We start from the raw sequence: 17641 nt of genomic DNA, 5'->3' as shown, positions 1-17641 counted from the left end.
TGCAAAAATCTCTGAAGCTGGAGACTCATATCTCCCTCACTAGCTTTAAGCACCAGCTGTCAGAGCAGTTTACAGATCACTGCACCTGTACATAGCCCATCTGTAAACAGCCCATCTATCTACCTACCTCATCCCCATACTGTATTTATTTATTTATCTTGCTCCTTTGCACCCCAGTATTTCTACTTGCACATTCATCTTCTGCACATCTACCATTCCAATGTTTAATTGCTATACTGTAATTACTTCGCCACCTCATTTGCACTCACTGTACATACACTTTTTGTTTTCTTTTGTTCTACTGTATTATTGACTATGTTTTGTTTATTCCATGAGTAACTTGTTGTATGTGTCGAATTGCTCTGCTTTATCTTGGCCAGGTCGCAGTTGAAAATGAGAACTTGTTCTCAACTAGCCTACCTGGTTAAATAAAGGTGAAATAAAAAAAATACAAAATCAAAATGTTGTGTGTATGTGGAGGAGAGGGGAGTGCCTACCTGTCCCCCCATGCCAGGCTGCATGCCTGGCCTCATGACAGGGTTACCCGCCCCAGGGTTCTCCATCTTCATGGCCATCCCCTGCCGAGTCTGACTCATAAACTGAGGGAGGAAGGAAATAAGAACCTGTCAACATAAAGTCCTGTGTGCGTTTATCTGTATGTGTGTATGTGTATGTGTGTGTGTGTGTGTGTGTATGGGTCTCTAACCTGTTGGCCCTGTAATCTCTGTTGCAGCTGGAGCCTCATGGGTTTGGTGGCGCTCATCATCCTGGGTCTCATCATGTTGGCGCGAGGGTGACCCATACCCCCCATCCCCGTGAAGCTGCCCCCCTGGCCCATCTGGGAGAGCATGGGGCCGAAGCTCCCCTGTTGGAGCTGGCCCTGAATGGGGCTCCCCCCGTAGGCTGACTGCATGGCCATGGAGGGGGGGCCGGGGTAGCCCTGGCCGTACAGAGGCTTCTGCTCCAGCACCATGGAGGGGTCCTGGCCGGGGAAGGGCTCACCGTGCTGCTCTGGCCCCTGGCCCTGGCTGACCAAGTCGGGGATGCCCAGGGCCCGGTCGATCTCCTCCAGGGCGATGCCATCCGTGTTGTTGAGCAGAGAGTCCAGCTGGTCCAGCAGCGCTCGCTCGTCACTCTGGCCCTCGCTGGTGGTGGGCGGAGCCAGGAGCTCGTCCAGGGCGTTCCCAAACTGACGCCTGAAACACCCAGAGAACCGTTAAAAGTATGACATGATAAAATTGGCCGCCAATTGTCCTGGTATAAATCATATATTAGAACAAATCTTACTATGGAAGACCGGTTTACCTGTTGTGGTTGCCCTCCATGCCCATCACACTGTCAGGCCAGGAGGGAGACTGGTTGGGCTGGCCCTGCTGACTGAACGGACTCATCCCCATCCCCATCTCACCAGAACATCCTGCACACACACACACACACACACACAACACATATTAACCAGATATTCCATCGCTCAGAATCAATTACTACAGATTACAGACACAGACACATGCATACACAGACAGATACACAGAGATTACATCCGACCATGTTTATTTGATGGACTAACGCATACACACGTACCCAAGTCCATCAGCTGTTGCTGCAGCATGGATCTAGTGCCAGGAACACTGTTGGACCTGCCCACCATGGGACCTCCCATCATGCCTTTGGAGTTGTAGTCCATGCCAGGGCGGATCATAGAAGGGTGACCGGCTGAGCCCACGGGGCTGGCACTGGAGCGGGGCATCCCCCAATCCCCAGACCCCCCCATGGGAGAGCGCTGGGGAACCCCCATGCCCCTGTTCATCGGCCCTGGGGAGACAAACCACAGATGAGATTTTTCTTACAAAGCATCAACGGCACTGACTGAAACACAGACCTAGGTAGTGGAGGGGGGGGGGCATGACAGAGGACATAAATGACAGATCCAGAAAGAGAGACTAAAATAACTAAATGAGTTACTTGTTCCAACGCCTCGCGGACACACACCCATGTTCCCCGGGTATCCGTCTGGGCTGCTCAACATATTCTCCTGTTTGATGAGCATGGGACGCCTCCCCGCCCCTCCAGGACCGCCGGGGGGCTTGGCGTCCACTGACATGGCCCTCTGAAAGGGCCCTCGTTGGCCAGGGGCCATCCCCGGACTCCCTGAACACACAGAGGGACACAACAGATAGAACAGGTACATAACCATAGCCTGGTGTCCAGACTCTCTGTGTGGAAGTTACTTTGCAGCAAGAGCTAAAACGTTTAAAACATTTTTTGGGGTGTGTGTGCTGCTTAATGTGACCGGTCCTACCTTGCAGGTTGTCATCGAGGCAACCCTGGGCCTTGTTCCCTCCTTCATTAGCCCCTCCTCCTCCCTGCTCTGGGTAGAACTCAGAGCCAGAACCCCTCAGACCTCCCAGGATGGACTCCAGGTTCTCCAACTGGTGAAAAGATAGATACACGTGTATCAGCAACAACACAGTATCACACTCAGACGTACACAACCTACGGAGGTTCAGCACTTCTGAGCAATGAAAATGTTCACACTAAAGGCCAATGGTGCTCAATCAATATCTTACTTATCAGTACGAATACTCATGTAATTTGAATAATCTACCAACAAGGTAACGATCTGACCCCCACACTGTGTGGTTACCTCATCAGGTGGCTCTGACTTGATCTTGCTTTCTGGATGTTCAGGGGTGGGTCCAGGGCCTCTGGATGGGGGACCGGCAGTGGCCCCTGGGGGGCCATTTCCTTCCAGCTCCTCAGGCTTGGGCTTCACGTCCACGGGCTCTTTAGTGTCGTCCTTGTTGAGGAGGTAGTGGAGGAGCGCATGGGTCTTCTCCTTCTTGGGGCTGTGCTGCTCCTGCTTGGGCTCAGTCACTCCTCCTGCTCCTCCTCCCCCAGCCCCCGTCTCCCCTGGGACCTCCTGGCCCCCCAGGGTCACCTTCCCAGTTGCCTCAGCTGTGATCTTGGCCACCTCGTCGGGAGTGTTGCTGTTCTGCAGCAGCTTGTGGAGGATCTTGTGCTTCTCCTGCAGCGACGCCGTGTAGTGGGCCGAGGCCAGAGCATTGGCCAAAGCAGCGCCACCTGGGCCTAACGCCGGGCCCTGAATGGTGGAAGCCGAGGAAGAAGAGGAGACTCCGGTAGAGGAAGGGCTGGTCATGCCTCCGGTGGGGTCCTTAGTGTCAGACCCTGCTGGGATGTTGCTGCTGCCTGGTGGGGGAGGTACAGAGGGCAAGGCCGGACCGGTTCCCCCTAACCCCAGCTCCTCAGTGGGGGAGGTCAGCAGCTGCAGCAGCTTCTTATGGCCCTTACTGTCTGGGACTCTCCGGGTGGGTTCTGAGCTGGCCACCCCAGCCTCGCTGGCCCCCTCTCCAGGCTCCTTGCTGCCTGCCATGGCCTGGCTGTCCAGCCGGTCTCCGCAGCTCTCTGCCTGGGTGTGTGGGTGGTGGTGGTGGAGGAGGTGGTGGTGCTCGCCGGGCCCAGGTGGGCTTTTGGAGCCGTCCGGGCCTGGTTTGGCCGGCTGGCTTGGCTGGGAGGACTGAGAGGAGGAGTGGACACTGGGGGAGCTGTCTGGTTTGTGGGCCGGGGAGGGGGAGGCGAGGGTCGAAGGGAGGGAGCTCCCGACCCCCTCGCTGATGGCCTGGAGGGCGTTGAGGGAGCTGCTGGAAAAGGAGGTGCCACCTCCTCCCACACCTCCTCCTCCATGAGGGCCTATGGGGGAGTGCATGCCTGGGAAATAAACAAAATACACTGCTAGAAATTGTACTACAACTTCTACATATAACAAAACATTTTAAAAAATATCTAAAACCTAAAATGGATTATCTTGTGTTTTATGAAGCACAGCAAAACTGCAAATGTATAGTGATTGACATACCTCCAGGAGAGAACTGACTGGCACCCATCTTGGGGCTGCCTCGATTTCGGGGGGACATCAGGAACCCCTGCTGGGGGCCACTCATCCGGGGGCTCCCCAAGGGGCTGCTCATACCCCCAAGTCCGTACCCCCCACTGCTCTGGAAGGGGTGCTGCTGTGGGTGCTGAGGATGCTGCATGCCTGGGTGGTTCCCTGGACCCGGGTGGTTCATCTGATGACCCATCTGATTCATTTGGTTCATCTGGCCCATATGGTTCATTTGATTCATCTGATTCATCTGCATCATTCTGTTGCCCATGCCTCCACCGCCACCCCCACCTCCATTTCCTCCGTACATTGAGCCCCCTCCCATCTGTCCCATGTGGCTCTGTTCATTCATGGGCCCATAGCCCCGGTTCATACCCCCCATCCCCATCCCTGCGCCAGGGGGCATGTTCATCTGGGCGTTGGGGTTGGGGCCCCCCATGCCCTGCTGCCTCATAGCCCCAGGCATCATGCCACCAGTCTGGGCAGAGCGATAGCCATGCTGCTCCCTGGAAGAGAGGACGAGGAGGAGAGAAGGAACAGGAGGAGGGAAGAGCATGTGAGGGAAGTGCGGTTATCATGACATCCTTGGCGCTTTATTCTTGTAAACACAGATCAAGTCAGGCAAAAGAGTCTCTTGAAGAGTCCGAAGATGGAACTGAAGGGCATAAGAAATGAAATAATATTCACAATGAGAATGAGGCGTTCTCTAATTCATTACTGGCTGTGGCTGTCAAGCACAATAATTCAACCTTTTCCTTTTACTGAAGAATGAGCAAACCCACTAGGAGGCCTTTAAGGCCTTCCCCACTGTCTGAAGCACCCGTATAAGCAGTCAGATCAATCTGCGAAGCCCAGAGAGGATATTGTGGATATCAGCTACCTCAACTGTGTGTGTGTGTGTGTGTATTCTGTCTCTTGCAAAGGCTGTTGTGCAACTTGTTTTCTACCTCATAGCAGCAGCAGGTGTGTGTGTGTACCTCTGTAGCAGGTGAGTGGAGATGAAGCCCTGGGGTTCATTGCTCATGGGGTGGCGGTACAGCTTGCTCTTGGTCTGGGCCGTGACAGGGGTGCCGTCTGACAGGGAGAAGCGGTACAGGGGGTCTCAGCGTGACCCTGCAGGAAAGCTGGGGGGGGGGGGTTGCAAATACAATGGGTTCAGATGAAGATATGGAAGTGAAATATATATCAAAGATGAGGTATAGGGTCAGTGGTCTCCTGACAAAGATGGCTCTTAGCGATGCCATTCATGTGTGTTTTAAGACAGGTGTGTGTGTTTTGGGACAGGAGGGTGTGTGTGACTCCGCATGTAACAGATGTGTGTATTGGTACAGGTGTGTGTGTGGGCGTACCCTCGTGGTAGTGCCGTTTGTGGGACCAGGGCTGTCCGTCGCTGTGCTGTAGGAACATCTGGATACAGCGCCTCAGCAGGTCCTCCCAGCCAGGACGCATCGACGCACGCAGAGAGTTCTGGTCTATCTGGATCAGCTTACCTGGACGGGAGGAGAGGAGACGAGATGGACATTGTTGAACGTGGATAATACACACCTATTAAAGGATATTGTACACATTTCTGTAAATGTAAAAGGGTATTGTACCCTTTTTCGTACACACAAGGCCCTATGAAATCAAATTATACAGCCAGGTTTGCGGGATAAGTAATACATGTCAACTACGCCGCTGTCAATTATGTTGCTGTCAGTCTCACCTGTGAGCTCGTGTCGGGTGTTGAAGCTCTCTGTTCTCTCCACAGCAGTCACACGACGGGCCACACAGATCATACACGACTGCAGGTCTGAGGAGGATGGGAAATAATTACTTAACCTACACGTACACAGACATTCATTCAGGGATCGGGCCAAGTGTTACATACTGTGTGTGTCTGTGAGTGTGTGTGTGTGTGCCATACGTTTGTTGTGTGTGCGTGTGGATGTGTGTGTCAGAGTGTGTGTGTGTCATATGTGTGTGTGTGTGTGTGTGTGTGTGCACGTGTGAGATTGTGTGTGTGTGTGTGGTGTGTGTCGGTGTATGCGTCTGTGTGTGCGCCCGTGTGTCTGTACCTTCCCCGTCTTCGATCATGGCCTTGGGCTGGGTCAGGGCGAAGCATTGCATGGTCTCGTAGCGCGGTCCTCCGTGCCCCTCCTCTACAGGCCCGTGGGTGTTGCCAAACTTGACCAGCATGCGGCAGTTGAAGGTGTGGCTCTTCTGCCGGGGCGCCTCCCCCCCCCAGGACACCCCATTCACTGAGGAGAGAAGACACACGCCTCAATATACATGTAGTACATTCAAATATATAGTCAATTCAAATGCATATGCCGTATTAAAATGAACATGTAACTGCCAAAATAATGTAACTGCTTGAGTAAATGAGGGACACAAAGTATATTGAAGTTAGGCGCTTCGACACAGGTGTGGTTCTGGAGCTAATTAAGCAATTAACATCCCATCATGCTTAGGGTCATGTATAAAAATGCTGGGCAGGCCATTATTTTGGCTACGTCCCAATAGGATGACAATAGGATGACATCACAGGGCACGAGTGGTCATTGAATGGTTCGTTGAGCATGAAAACGATGTGAACCATACGCCACGGCCGTCTCAATCACCAGATCTCAACCCGATTGAACACTTATGAGAGATTCTGGAGCGGCGCCTGAGACGGCGTTTCCAACCGCCGTCAACAAAACAACAAATGATCAAATTGCTCGTGGAAGAATGTTGTCACATCCCTCCAATAGAGTTCCGGAAACTTGCCAAGGTGCATTGAAGCTGTTCTGGCTGGTGGAGGCCCGACGCCCTATTAAGACACTATATGTTGGTGTTTCCTTCATTTTGGCAGTTACCTGTACATGTACAAACAAACCATGGCTAGAGAGAGCCATGTATACTGACTAATGTATACTGACAAACACTGTGTGTGTCCGGTATACACACAAACATATTTAGTCAAGAGTCACAAATGGCATGAGAAAACAGGCCTATCCAGAGTGACTAGCATATAACAAAGACACTCCAAGCTAGAGACGGACATGAAATTAAATCAAGAAAGGTGCATGTTTGAATCTTTTAATCATGACATTTCAAATATCCGGACACACACGGCAGATGAACCAGCATTACTACTTTCCCTCATATCTAAAAGCAAAAGTATCCCTTTCGTTCTGATTCCTGGCTAAATGGACCATGGGATTAATGTAGCCGACGTGTCGATTTCCAATATCCCTCCAGCCCTGTGCTGCTGCCGAGGTCAGGGGAGGAGCAGAGCAGAGTGGCCAGGTAGACAGGGACACCCAGCCATCTATCCTCATTTGGGCCCTGACTCCTCATCAGAGAACAGCCACCCAGAGGGTCACCTTCACATGGAAGGGGGTGAGGTGGGGAGGGGTGTTGAACTAAACTTCAGAGAGAGCGAGAGGTCCTACAGTAGCTTGCATCCTACATTCTCTTTTCTAGGAAATGATCCAAGGACACAAACACAATTAAATAGGTGTTACAATAGCACAGGTTCCATTCTCCTTTCCAGTCATGCGAGATCAGTGATTAGGACGCGAGGGAGGAAGGTTTGGAACCCCACTCTCCCCCCAACGTTTGTCTGAAGCCTCTACAGGGACCAAGGCCCCCCCCCCCCCTGTTTCAGACAGGGCAGGTGGAGGGAGAGAGGGAAGGTTTGTCTGTACAGGGAGCAGAGGAGGCTGGTGGGAGTAGCTATAGGAGGACAAGGCTCAATGCAATGGCTGGAACGGAGTTAATGGAACAGTATCAAACACGAACATATGAAAACCACGTTTGACTCATTTGTTCCATTCCAGCCACTAGAATGAGCCCGTCCTCCTATAGCTCCCCCCACCAGCCTCCACCGACCGGGTGGGATGCCCTAGGGCATGGGGGTTTCGTAACTGATACTGAATGGTGATTTTAAAAAGGTCTTAGACGGTTAGGATCCAATCTTCAGCCGGACAGAGACAACCCAGCCTTTGCCGCGAGGCCCGACATTTCCCCTCAGCGCCGAGGCTGGGCAGAACGGTAGACTCAGGGAGAAAAGGGGAGAAAATACAGGAGGAAACCTCCCGCACTCTAGACACACACAGGGGATTGTGTGAGTAAGAGAAAATGTATGTGTGTGTGTGTGTGTCTCGGTGTCTGCGTGCATATGTGGTGCAAGTCCCAGTTGGCGTGATCAGTGGTCATCCCACAGGAATGTGCAGAGAGAGCGTATTTCATTCATGGAGTCGGAGGTAATGATGGGGGAGGGAGAGGCGCGGGAAGGAGAGAGAATTCAAAAAGGAAACCGGGAGAAAGGACCAGCGAAATAAATAAACTATAGTTCCTAGCAACCACATTATTCAACAAAGCAGGAGTATAGAGAGTACGAGACAGAGAAAGAGGTGAGAAACGGAGAGAGAGAGAGTGTCAATGACACTTTGGAGCCCCTGTTTAGGGACACTGCTGGTGGAGTTAAATCGGGGAGCAGGTTCAGCAGAGCACACATATCCATAATTAATTGGCTTTAGAAATAAACACACACACACGTACACACACGTACACACACACACAGCATTGAAGCGCGGGGAAACGCAGGGGTGCATTATTCAATAGTGAGCCGTTTCCAGATGGCTGCCATGGGATCTGAATGGAGCATAGGCCTGTTTTACACTGTCTGGACCACTGAGTGTGACTGACAGCTCTGCCACGCTCTGTCTGCTTAGCACTAGCTCTGTGTGTATATTTGTGTGCTCCTGGGTGTGTGAGCAGGTGGGGCTCTGTGTGTGTGTGTGTATGTGTGTGTGTGTGCTGGGGGGGGGGGGCTCCGGTGTATCAGAGACGATCTTGTGCACTCAAGGAGGTTGATGAGAAATCGCTCATTATTGGGACCGAGCGAGAAAGGCAGAATCGGAGGGAAGAGTAGGTGTTTGTATATGTCTATGATAATGTGTGTGTGTGTCTAACCACATCTCCTAGCTAAGGTTTTGAATCATCTTCACCCTGTCTTCCTACTGCAGAATGTTGAGAGACATGCAAAGAGAATGGGCCTGTGTGTGTGCGCATGTTTGCATGTGTGTGTGTGTGCATGCGTGAGTATGTGCGTGCGTGCGTGTCGTACCGTTGGTCTTGGGCAGGTTCTTGTGGAACTCCTCCCTGTCGTCCTCATGGAGGATGTTGTAGGCGGAGGTGTTGATGAGCTCCTCCTGTTTGTACTGCAGGTACTGGGTCACGTTGTCAGAGACAAACACAATGCTGCCCTCCCGGTTCACCACAAATAAAAAGCCATCCAGGGCCTGAGGACAGAGGGTGAACACATGAAGAGTCAGTACAACAGGCCAATAAGAGGCCAGACGGTACAGACAGCCAATCAAAGAGGAGAGTCGTGACCTTTGACCTCACCTGCAGCAGGAGCGGCCCCAGGTGGTCCTTGTCGATGACCCCCTGTCCCGTGGAGGACACGTCTGACTTCTGAACATCGTCATCGTTGGAGGACGCTTTGCCTGGACGGAGGGAGGGGAGCGTTCAGTCAGATATACACTACCGTTTAAACATTTGGGGTCACTTAGACATTTTCCATGAAAATGAAATGAGTTGCAAAATGAATAGGAAATATAGTCAAGACGTTGACAAGGTTATAAATAATGATTTTTAATTGAAGTAATAATTGTGTCCTTCAAACTTTGCTTTCGTCAAAGAATCCCCCATTTGCAGCAATTACAGCCTTGCAGACCTTTGGCATTCTAGTTGTCAATTTGTTGAGGTAAACTCATGCTTCCTGAAGCACCTCCCACAAGTTGGATTGGCTTGGTGGGCACACTACCATACGGTCAAGCTGCTCCCACAACAGCTCAATAGGGTTGAGATCCAGTGACTGTGCTGGCCACTCCATTATAGACAGAATACCAGCTGACTGCTTCTTCCCTAAATAGTTCTTGCATAGTTGGGTGCTGTGCTTTGGGTCGTCCTGTTGTAGGAGGAAATTGGCTCCAATTAAGCGCCGTCCACAGGGTGTGGCATGGTGTTGCAAAATGGAGTGAAAGCCTTCCTTCTTCAAGATCCCTTTTACCCTGTACAAGTCTCCCACTTTACCACCACCAGAGCAACACCCCCCCCCCCCAGACCATCACATTGCCTCCACCATGCTTGACAAATGGCGTCAAGCACTCCTCCAGCATATTTTCATTTTTTCTGCATCTCACGAATGTTCTTCTTTGTGATCCGAATACCTCAAACTTAGATTTGTCTGTCCATAACACTTTTTTCACAATCTTCCTCTGTCCAGTGTCTGTGTTCTTTTTCCTATCTTCCTATCTTTTTATTGGCCAGTCTGAGATATGGCTTTTTCTTTGCAACTCCCGGAGCATCCCGGAGTCTACTCTACAGTTGACGTTGAGACTGGTGTTTTGCGGGTACTATTTAATGAAGCTGCCAGTTGAGGACTTGTGAGGCATCTGTTTCTCAAACTAGACATTCTAATGTATTTGTCCTCTTGCTCAGCACCGGGGCCTCCCACTCCTCTTTCGATTCTGGTTAGAGCCAGTTTGCGCTGTTCTGTGAAGGGAGTAGTACACAGCGTTGTACGAGATCTTCAGTTTCCTGGCAATTTCTCGCATGGAATAGCCTTCATTTATCAGAACAAGAATAGACTGAGTTTCAGAAGAAAGTTATTTGTTTCTAGCCATTTTGAGCCTGTAATTGAACCCACAAATGCTGATGCTACAGACTCAACTAGTCTAAAGAAGGCCAGTTTTATTGCTTCTGTAATCAGCACAACAGTTTTCAGCTGTGCTGACATAATTGCAAAAGGGTTTTCTAATGATCAATTAGCCTTTTAAAATGATAAACTTGGATTAGCTAACAAAACGTGCCACAGGAGTGACGGTTGCTGATAATGGGCCTGTACGCAAATGTAGATATTTCATAAAAAATCTACAGTTTCCAGCTACAATTTACAACATTAACAATGTCTACACTGTATTTCTGATCAATTTGATGTCAATTTAATTGACGAAAAATGTGCTTTTCTTTCAAAAACAAGGACATTTCTAAGTGACCCAAAACTTTTGAATGGTAGTGTACCTCAGTCTACAATCAAGTACAAAGTAACACACATCTTCTGTATAAGTGTGTGTGCGAATAAGAAAACATTTCAAGTGTGAAGAGCGGAGCTGTGAAAGGCGTAAACACTAAACACAGATCCGTGTCACTCAACATTCAAATCAACTTATTAGAGCTCCAACAACCACCAGGGGTCAGAGTTTCTCATTTTTCCCTCCACACAAAGCACCAGGTAAGAGGGGCAACATCCATATGCAGGCTTCTCTAAGGAGCGATGGGGCTGAGACCAGGCCATGGCTGGGTGTAGACCAGAGCAGTGTAGTGTACGGTGTGCACTAGGTAAAATCCTTCCTTCCTTCCTGCCTCCATGCTTTATATTCAGCGGGAGACTCTAGAGGGACTCGCTGAATGGCATGCATGCAGAGACCCAGGAAGGCACCAGGCAGCAGCAGTATTAATGCTGAGGCTGTCTGGAGCTGGGCTACAGGAATCATTCCATCTGATTAGGTCCCAGGGGGGAGAGAGAGCCAACACAAAGAAACACAGCCACTGCTGCCTGCCTGCCGCCAGCTCCGCTCTGAAGGTAGAGAGACAGAGAGAGAGAGAGAGAGAGAAGAGGGGGGTGGCAGAGTGAGGGGGAGGTGGTGGAGAGATAGAGACAGAAAGGTAGAGCAAGGGAGAGGGGGGGTAGACAGGGAAGAGGGGTAGAGCAGAGGGAGGGAGGGAGAGAGAGGAGGATACGCTCCAGTGGTTTCCTCAATATCTTAAGATGCTAGGAGCAACCTGAGGATGCTACACTTTATTGGACTGAAATACAGAGGCCAAAATGGCAAGCTGGAAGGAGGAGGGAGGAGGAGTGAGTGAACTAGTGAAGGATAACGTCGGAGAGAGGAAAGACAAGGGTAGAGGTAGACAGAAAGATAAAGTGATTGAGAGAAAGTAAGAGACAGAGAGAGAAAGAGTGTAAGAGGGAAAGGAAGAAAGAGAAAGAGGACAAATAGAGAGAAAGAAAGAAACAGACAGAGGGGTGAAACCCAATGCCACTTCATTATTCACTTCCGGTAACTATGGCAACCAGTCTCCAGCAAGTCACCGCCAGCTGTACCCTCTTCCCCTTTCTGTCGATGTGGCAGAGACCAACTGTCACCTCCCCCAGCCTCAGTCTCTGTCTCAGTTCATGCCACCTCCCACCCACTCCATTAGGCTCTGGTAGATCTAGGACACTAAACTGACCTCAGATCAGTGTCTGCTTGGACCAACTTCAGCCTGCTACTCCATGCTGGTACCCCAGCCAGTGCCAATCTAATGGGGGAATGAAACGCGCTCAAAAGTACAATAAAAGTCAGTGTTGTAGTACTCGAGACCAGTCTCACACATGAGTGTCTCGGTACTCGGTCTTGACTTGAGACCAGCCGAGTAAAAAACATAATTATCAGCTTCCATTCAATCATCGCATAAAACCACTTCGCCAGGCCAAATATACAGCGCATTCGGGAAGTATTCAGATCCATTCCCTTTTTCCACATTTTGTTAAGTTACAGCTTTATTCTAAAATTGATTAAATAACACATTTTCATCATCAATCTATACACAATAACCCATAACAACAAAGCAAAAACACATTTTTATTCATTTTTGCAAAAACAAATCTGAAATACCTTGTTTAAGTAAGTATTCAGAGCTCAGGTGTATCCTGTTTCCAATGATCATCCTTGAGATTTTCTACAACTTGATTAGAGTCCACCTGTGGCAAATTCAATTGATTGGACATGATTTGGAAAGGCACAAACCTGTCTATATAAGGTCCTACAGTCGACAGTGCATGTCAGAACAAAAACCAAGCCATGAGGTCAAAGGAATTGTCCGTAGAGCTCCGAGACAGGGTTGTGTCGAGGCCTAGATCCGTGGAAGGGTATCAAAAACTGTCTGCAGCATTGAAGGTCCCAAGAACACAGTGGCCTCCATCATTCTTAACCTGTCTAGGACTGGGGTTTCCGCTAACCCCGTTCCACTAGCGGAACCCCTCTCCAACAGCCAATTAAATTGCAGGGCGCCAAATACAAATCAACAGAAATCTCATAAATCACATTTCTCAAACATACAAGTATTAGGCACCATTTTAAAGATAAATTATCGTTAATCCAGCCACAGTGTCTGATTTCAAAAATGTTTTACAGCGAAAGCTCCACAAACGATCATGTTAGGTCACCACCAAGTCACAGAAAGACCCAGCCATTTTTCCAGCCAAAGAGAGGAGTCACAAAAAGCACAAATAGAGATAAAATGAATCACTAACCTTTGATGATCCTCATCAGATGACACTCATAGGACTTCATGTTACACAATACATATATGTTTTGTTTTTGATAAAGTTCATATTTATATCCCAGAATCTTATTTTACATTGGCGTTTTATGTTTAGTAGTTCCAAAACATGCAGTGATATTGCATGTTGCATCTTCATCAGAATGCACTCCCAGGAATCGCAGTTCCACAATAAATGTTTGTTTTGTTCAATAATGTCCATCATTTATGTCTATTTATGTCCAAAATAGCTTCTTTTGTTAGGGCGTTTGGTAAACAAATCCAAAAAGTTCAAAAAGTTATATTACAGGTCGAAGAAACTTGTCAAACTAAGTATAGAATCAATCTTTATGATGTTTTTATCATAAATGTTCAATAATGTTCCAACCGGAGAATGACATTGTCTGTAGAAAAGCAGTGGAACGAGAGATACCTCTCATGTGAAATGCGCGTGACTGAGAACGAGGCTGCAGGCAGACCCCTTAGTCAAACAGCTCCCATCCGGCCCCCCTTCACATGTGAAGCCTGAAACAACGTTCTAAAGACGGTTTACATCTAGTGGAAGCCTTGGGAAGTGCAACATAACCCATATCCCACTGTGAATTCGATAGGGCGAGTTCAAAAACTACAAAAACTACAAAAACTACAAACCTCAGATTTCCCAATTCCTGTTTGGATTTTTTCTCAGGTTTTTGCCTGCCATATGAGTTCTGTTATACTCACAGACATCATTCAAACAGTTTTAGAAACTTCAGAGTATTTTCTATCCAATACTAATAATAATATGCATATATTAGCATGTCGGACTGAGTAGGAGGCAGTTTACTCTCGGCACGCTACTCATCCAAAAGTGAAAATGCTGCCCCCTATCCAAAAGAAGTTAAATGGAGAAAGTTTGGAACCACCAAGACTCTTCCTAGAGCTGGCCGCCCAGGCCAGACTGAGCAATCGGGGGAGAAGTGCCTTGGTCAGTGACGTAACCAAGAACCCGATGGTCAGCTCCAGAGTTCCTCTATGGAGATGGAGAACCTTCCAAAAAGGACAACCATCTCTGCAGCATTTTACCAATCAGGCCTTTATGGTAGAAGTGCCAGATGGGAGCCACTCCTCATTAAAAGGACATGACAGACTGCTTGGAGTTTGAAAAAGGCACCAAAGGACTCAGACCATGAGAAACAAGATTCTCTGGTCTGATGAAACCAAGATTGAACTCTTTTGTCTGAATGCCATGAGTCACGTCTGGAAGAAACATGGCACCATCCCTATGGTGAAGCATGGTGGTGGCAGCATCATGCTGTGGGGATATTTTTCAGCGGCATGGACTGGGAGACAAGTCAGGATCGAGGCAAAGATGAACGGAGCAAAGTACAGAGAGATCCTTGATGAAAACCTGTCCCAGAGTACTCAGGACCTCAGACATGGGCGAAGTCTCCGAATGTCCTTGAGTGGCCCAGCCAGAGCCCGGACTTGAACCCGATCGAACATCTCTGGAGAGACCTAAAAATAGCTGTGCAGCAACGCTTCCCATCCAACCTGAGAGCTTGAGAGGATCTGTATCGAATAAAAGGAGAAACTCCCTAAATACAGGTGCGCCAAGATTGTAGCGTCATACCCAAGAAGACTCAAGGCTGTAATCGCTGCCAAAGGTGCTTCAACAAAGTAAAGGGTCTGAATACTTATGTGAAAGTGATATTTCAGTTTTAGATTTTTTTAAACATTTGCAAACACTTCAAAAAACCTGTTTTTGCTTTGTCATTATGGGGTATTGTGTGTAGATTGATGAAGGAAAAAACTATTTAATCAATTTTAGAATAAGGCTGTAACGTAACAAAGTGTGGAAAAAGTCAAGGGATCTGAATACTTTCCGAAAGCACTGTATACACTCCTTTCCTGAAACATGACTATCTTAACAGCCTATATATCTATTATAGACATGTTTCTGCAGTGGTGAACCTATAGGTCTTTAGTGTGACAGGTTAGTACAGTGGTGAACCTATAGGTCTTCAAGTGTGTGACAGGTTAGTAGAGTGGTGAACCTATAGGTCTTCAGTGTGTGACAGGTTAGTAGAGCGGTGAACCTATAGGTCTTTAGTGTGACAGGTTAGTACGGTGGTGAACCTATAGGTCTTCAGTGTGTGACAGGTTAGTACAGTGGTGAACCTATAGGTCTCCAGTGTGTGACAGGTTAGTACAGTGGTGAACCTATAGGTCTTCAGTGTGACAGGTTAGTACAGTGGTGAACCTATAGGTCTTCAGTGTGTGACAGGTTAGTACAGTGGTGAACCTATAGGTCTTCAGTGTGTGACAGGTTAGTACAGTGGTGAACCTATAGGTCTTCAGTGTGACAGGTTAGTAGAGTGGTGAACCTATAGGTCTTCAGTGTGACAGGTTAGTAGAGTGGTGAACCTATAGGTCTCCAGTGTGTGACAGGTTAGTAGAGTGGTGAACCTATAGGTCTCCAGTGTGTGACAGGTTAGTAGAGTGGTGAACCTATAGGTCTTCAGTGTGTGACAGGTTAGTATAGTGGTGAACCTATAGGTCTTCAGTGTGACAGGTTAGTATAGTGGTGAACATATAGGTCTTCAGTGTGACAGGTTAGTAGAGTGGTGAACCTATAGGTCTTCAGTGTGACAGGTTAGTACAGTGGTGAACCTATAGGTCTTCAGTGTGTGACAGGTTAGTATAGTGGTGAACCTATAGGTCTTCAGTGTGTGACAGGTTAGTACAGTGGTGAACCTATAGGTCTTCAGTGTGTGACAGGTTAGTACAGTGGTGAACCTATAGGCCTTCAGTTTGTGACAGGTTAGTACAGTGGTGAACCTATAGGTCTTCAGTGTGTGACAGGTTAGTACAGTGGTGAACCTATAGGTCTTCAGTGTGTGACAGGTTAGTACAGTGGTGAACCTATAGGTCTTCAGTGTGACAGGTTAGTACAGTGGTGTACCTATAGGTCTTCAGTGTGTGACAGGTTAGTACAGTGGTGAACCAATAGGTATTCAGTGTGTGACAGGTTAGTACAGTGGTGAACCTATAGGTCTTCAGTGTGTGTGACAGGTTAGTAGAGTGGTGAACCTATAGGTCTTCAGTATGTGACAGGTTAGTATAGTGGTGAACCTATAGGTCTTCAGTCTGACAGGTTAGTACTGTGGTGAACCTATAGGCCTTCAGTGTGTGACAGGTTAGTAGAGTGGTGAACCTATAGGTCTTCAGTGTGTGACAGGTTAGTACAGTGGTGAACCTATAGGTCTTCAGTGTGTGACAGGTTGGTGATTCTGAAAGGACAGCAACCGTAATACCAGGTCACTCATGTAGAGTGCACTTTTTGTAAAACACAAAGAGCCAGTGGTGTAGTGGAGGGTATACACAGGTATAAACACTTGTTTTTCAGTGTGCATTGCGTATACTTCCTTACTGATGCGTATCAAAGTAGTGTACTGGAGGTATACAACTTAATTTTGAACCTTTATTTAACTAGGAAAGTCAATTAAGAAATTCTTATTTACAAGGAGGGCCTATTATGCAGTACAATAGAGAATTATTGTCAGACAATAACAGAGACTGAGCAGTTCATTTTAATTACCTGTAAGTTACACAACCACAGTTTCTGTCATACACAGAGAGACAGACAGAGAGACAGACACAGCCAATGACATGCACATAATGCCGGGCCAAAGTTCCCCAAACAAAAACCAACAGCAAAGGCTGTGAAATAAAGTGGGAGATATATGAGTGATGGATGCTCTGTGGCTCAGTGCACCTGGGCCCTGGGAGAGAGACACGTGTGAGATCTGTACAGCTCTCTAGGGAGACTCAATTGCATACTCCTCACGTCCTCTCTCCTCGCCTCCTTCTCGAAACCCATTGGAGGAGAAGGTCAGAGGGAAGGGACCTCTCCCCTCCCCTCCTTTCCCCTCCCCTCCTCTCCCCTCCCCTCCCCTCCCCTCTCCTCGCCTCTCCTCTCCTCAGGCCCAGCTGCTCTGGGGGAGAGACACAGCCAGGGCTCCAGCCCTCTTACAGACTTGCTCCACACTATTGGCTCTTACTGCCACCCTCATAGACCAGCTGGCTTTCCAGTGCTACTCCAGTGCTCACATCTGTTCACATCTGCAAGGCTACACCATCAAGGCCAACAACACTCCAAAGGCTTTACATGCACTAACAACATTGGGAGCCACAGATTTTGGATGACATGATAGAAGTAGTGGTGATGGTTTTAGTATTAGTCCAGTCCACATGCGCTGACCAAAAGCAGTACACTACATAGGGAATAGGGTGCCATTTCTGACATAGCCACAGTACTGTTTCTGAGATAGCCATGTCTAGCAGTGGTGCTGTGTAGTCAGTGAAAGTCCAAACACACCAAGACAGTTGTGAAGAGGGGACGACAAAGCCTATTCC

The 17641-nt window shown here is 48.5% G+C and overlaps 1 protein-coding gene across 1 annotated transcript in view; it reads right to left on the bottom strand.

The window, feature by feature from the left end:
* Positions 1–17641, bottom strand: part of LOC115132601 (nuclear receptor coactivator 3-like) — a 43320-nt gene that overhangs the window by 5093 nt on the left and 20586 nt on the right. Inside the window, 15 exon segments of the mRNA XM_065020598.1 lie at positions 498–599; positions 707–1196; positions 1306–1417; positions 1582–1812; positions 1963–2148; positions 2300–2429; positions 2645–3726; positions 3875–4407; positions 4879–4996; positions 4999–5025; positions 5251–5391; positions 5607–5693; positions 5959–6141; positions 9000–9174; positions 9281–9381. Coding sequence (XP_064876670.1) covers positions 498–599; positions 707–1196; positions 1306–1417; positions 1582–1812; positions 1963–2148; positions 2300–2429; positions 2645–3726; positions 3875–4407; positions 4879–4996; positions 4999–5025; positions 5251–5391; positions 5607–5693; positions 5959–6141; positions 9000–9174; positions 9281–9381 — 3698 coding nt within the window.

Source organism: Oncorhynchus nerka, linkage group LG7, assembly GCF_034236695.1.
Source record: "Oncorhynchus nerka isolate Pitt River linkage group LG7, Oner_Uvic_2.0, whole genome shotgun sequence".
Lineage (NCBI taxonomy): Eukaryota > Metazoa > Chordata > Actinopteri > Salmoniformes > Salmonidae > Oncorhynchus > Oncorhynchus nerka.
The sequence above is the reverse complement of the archived record's forward strand: the minus strand, read 5'-3'. Positions and strand labels throughout refer to the sequence as shown.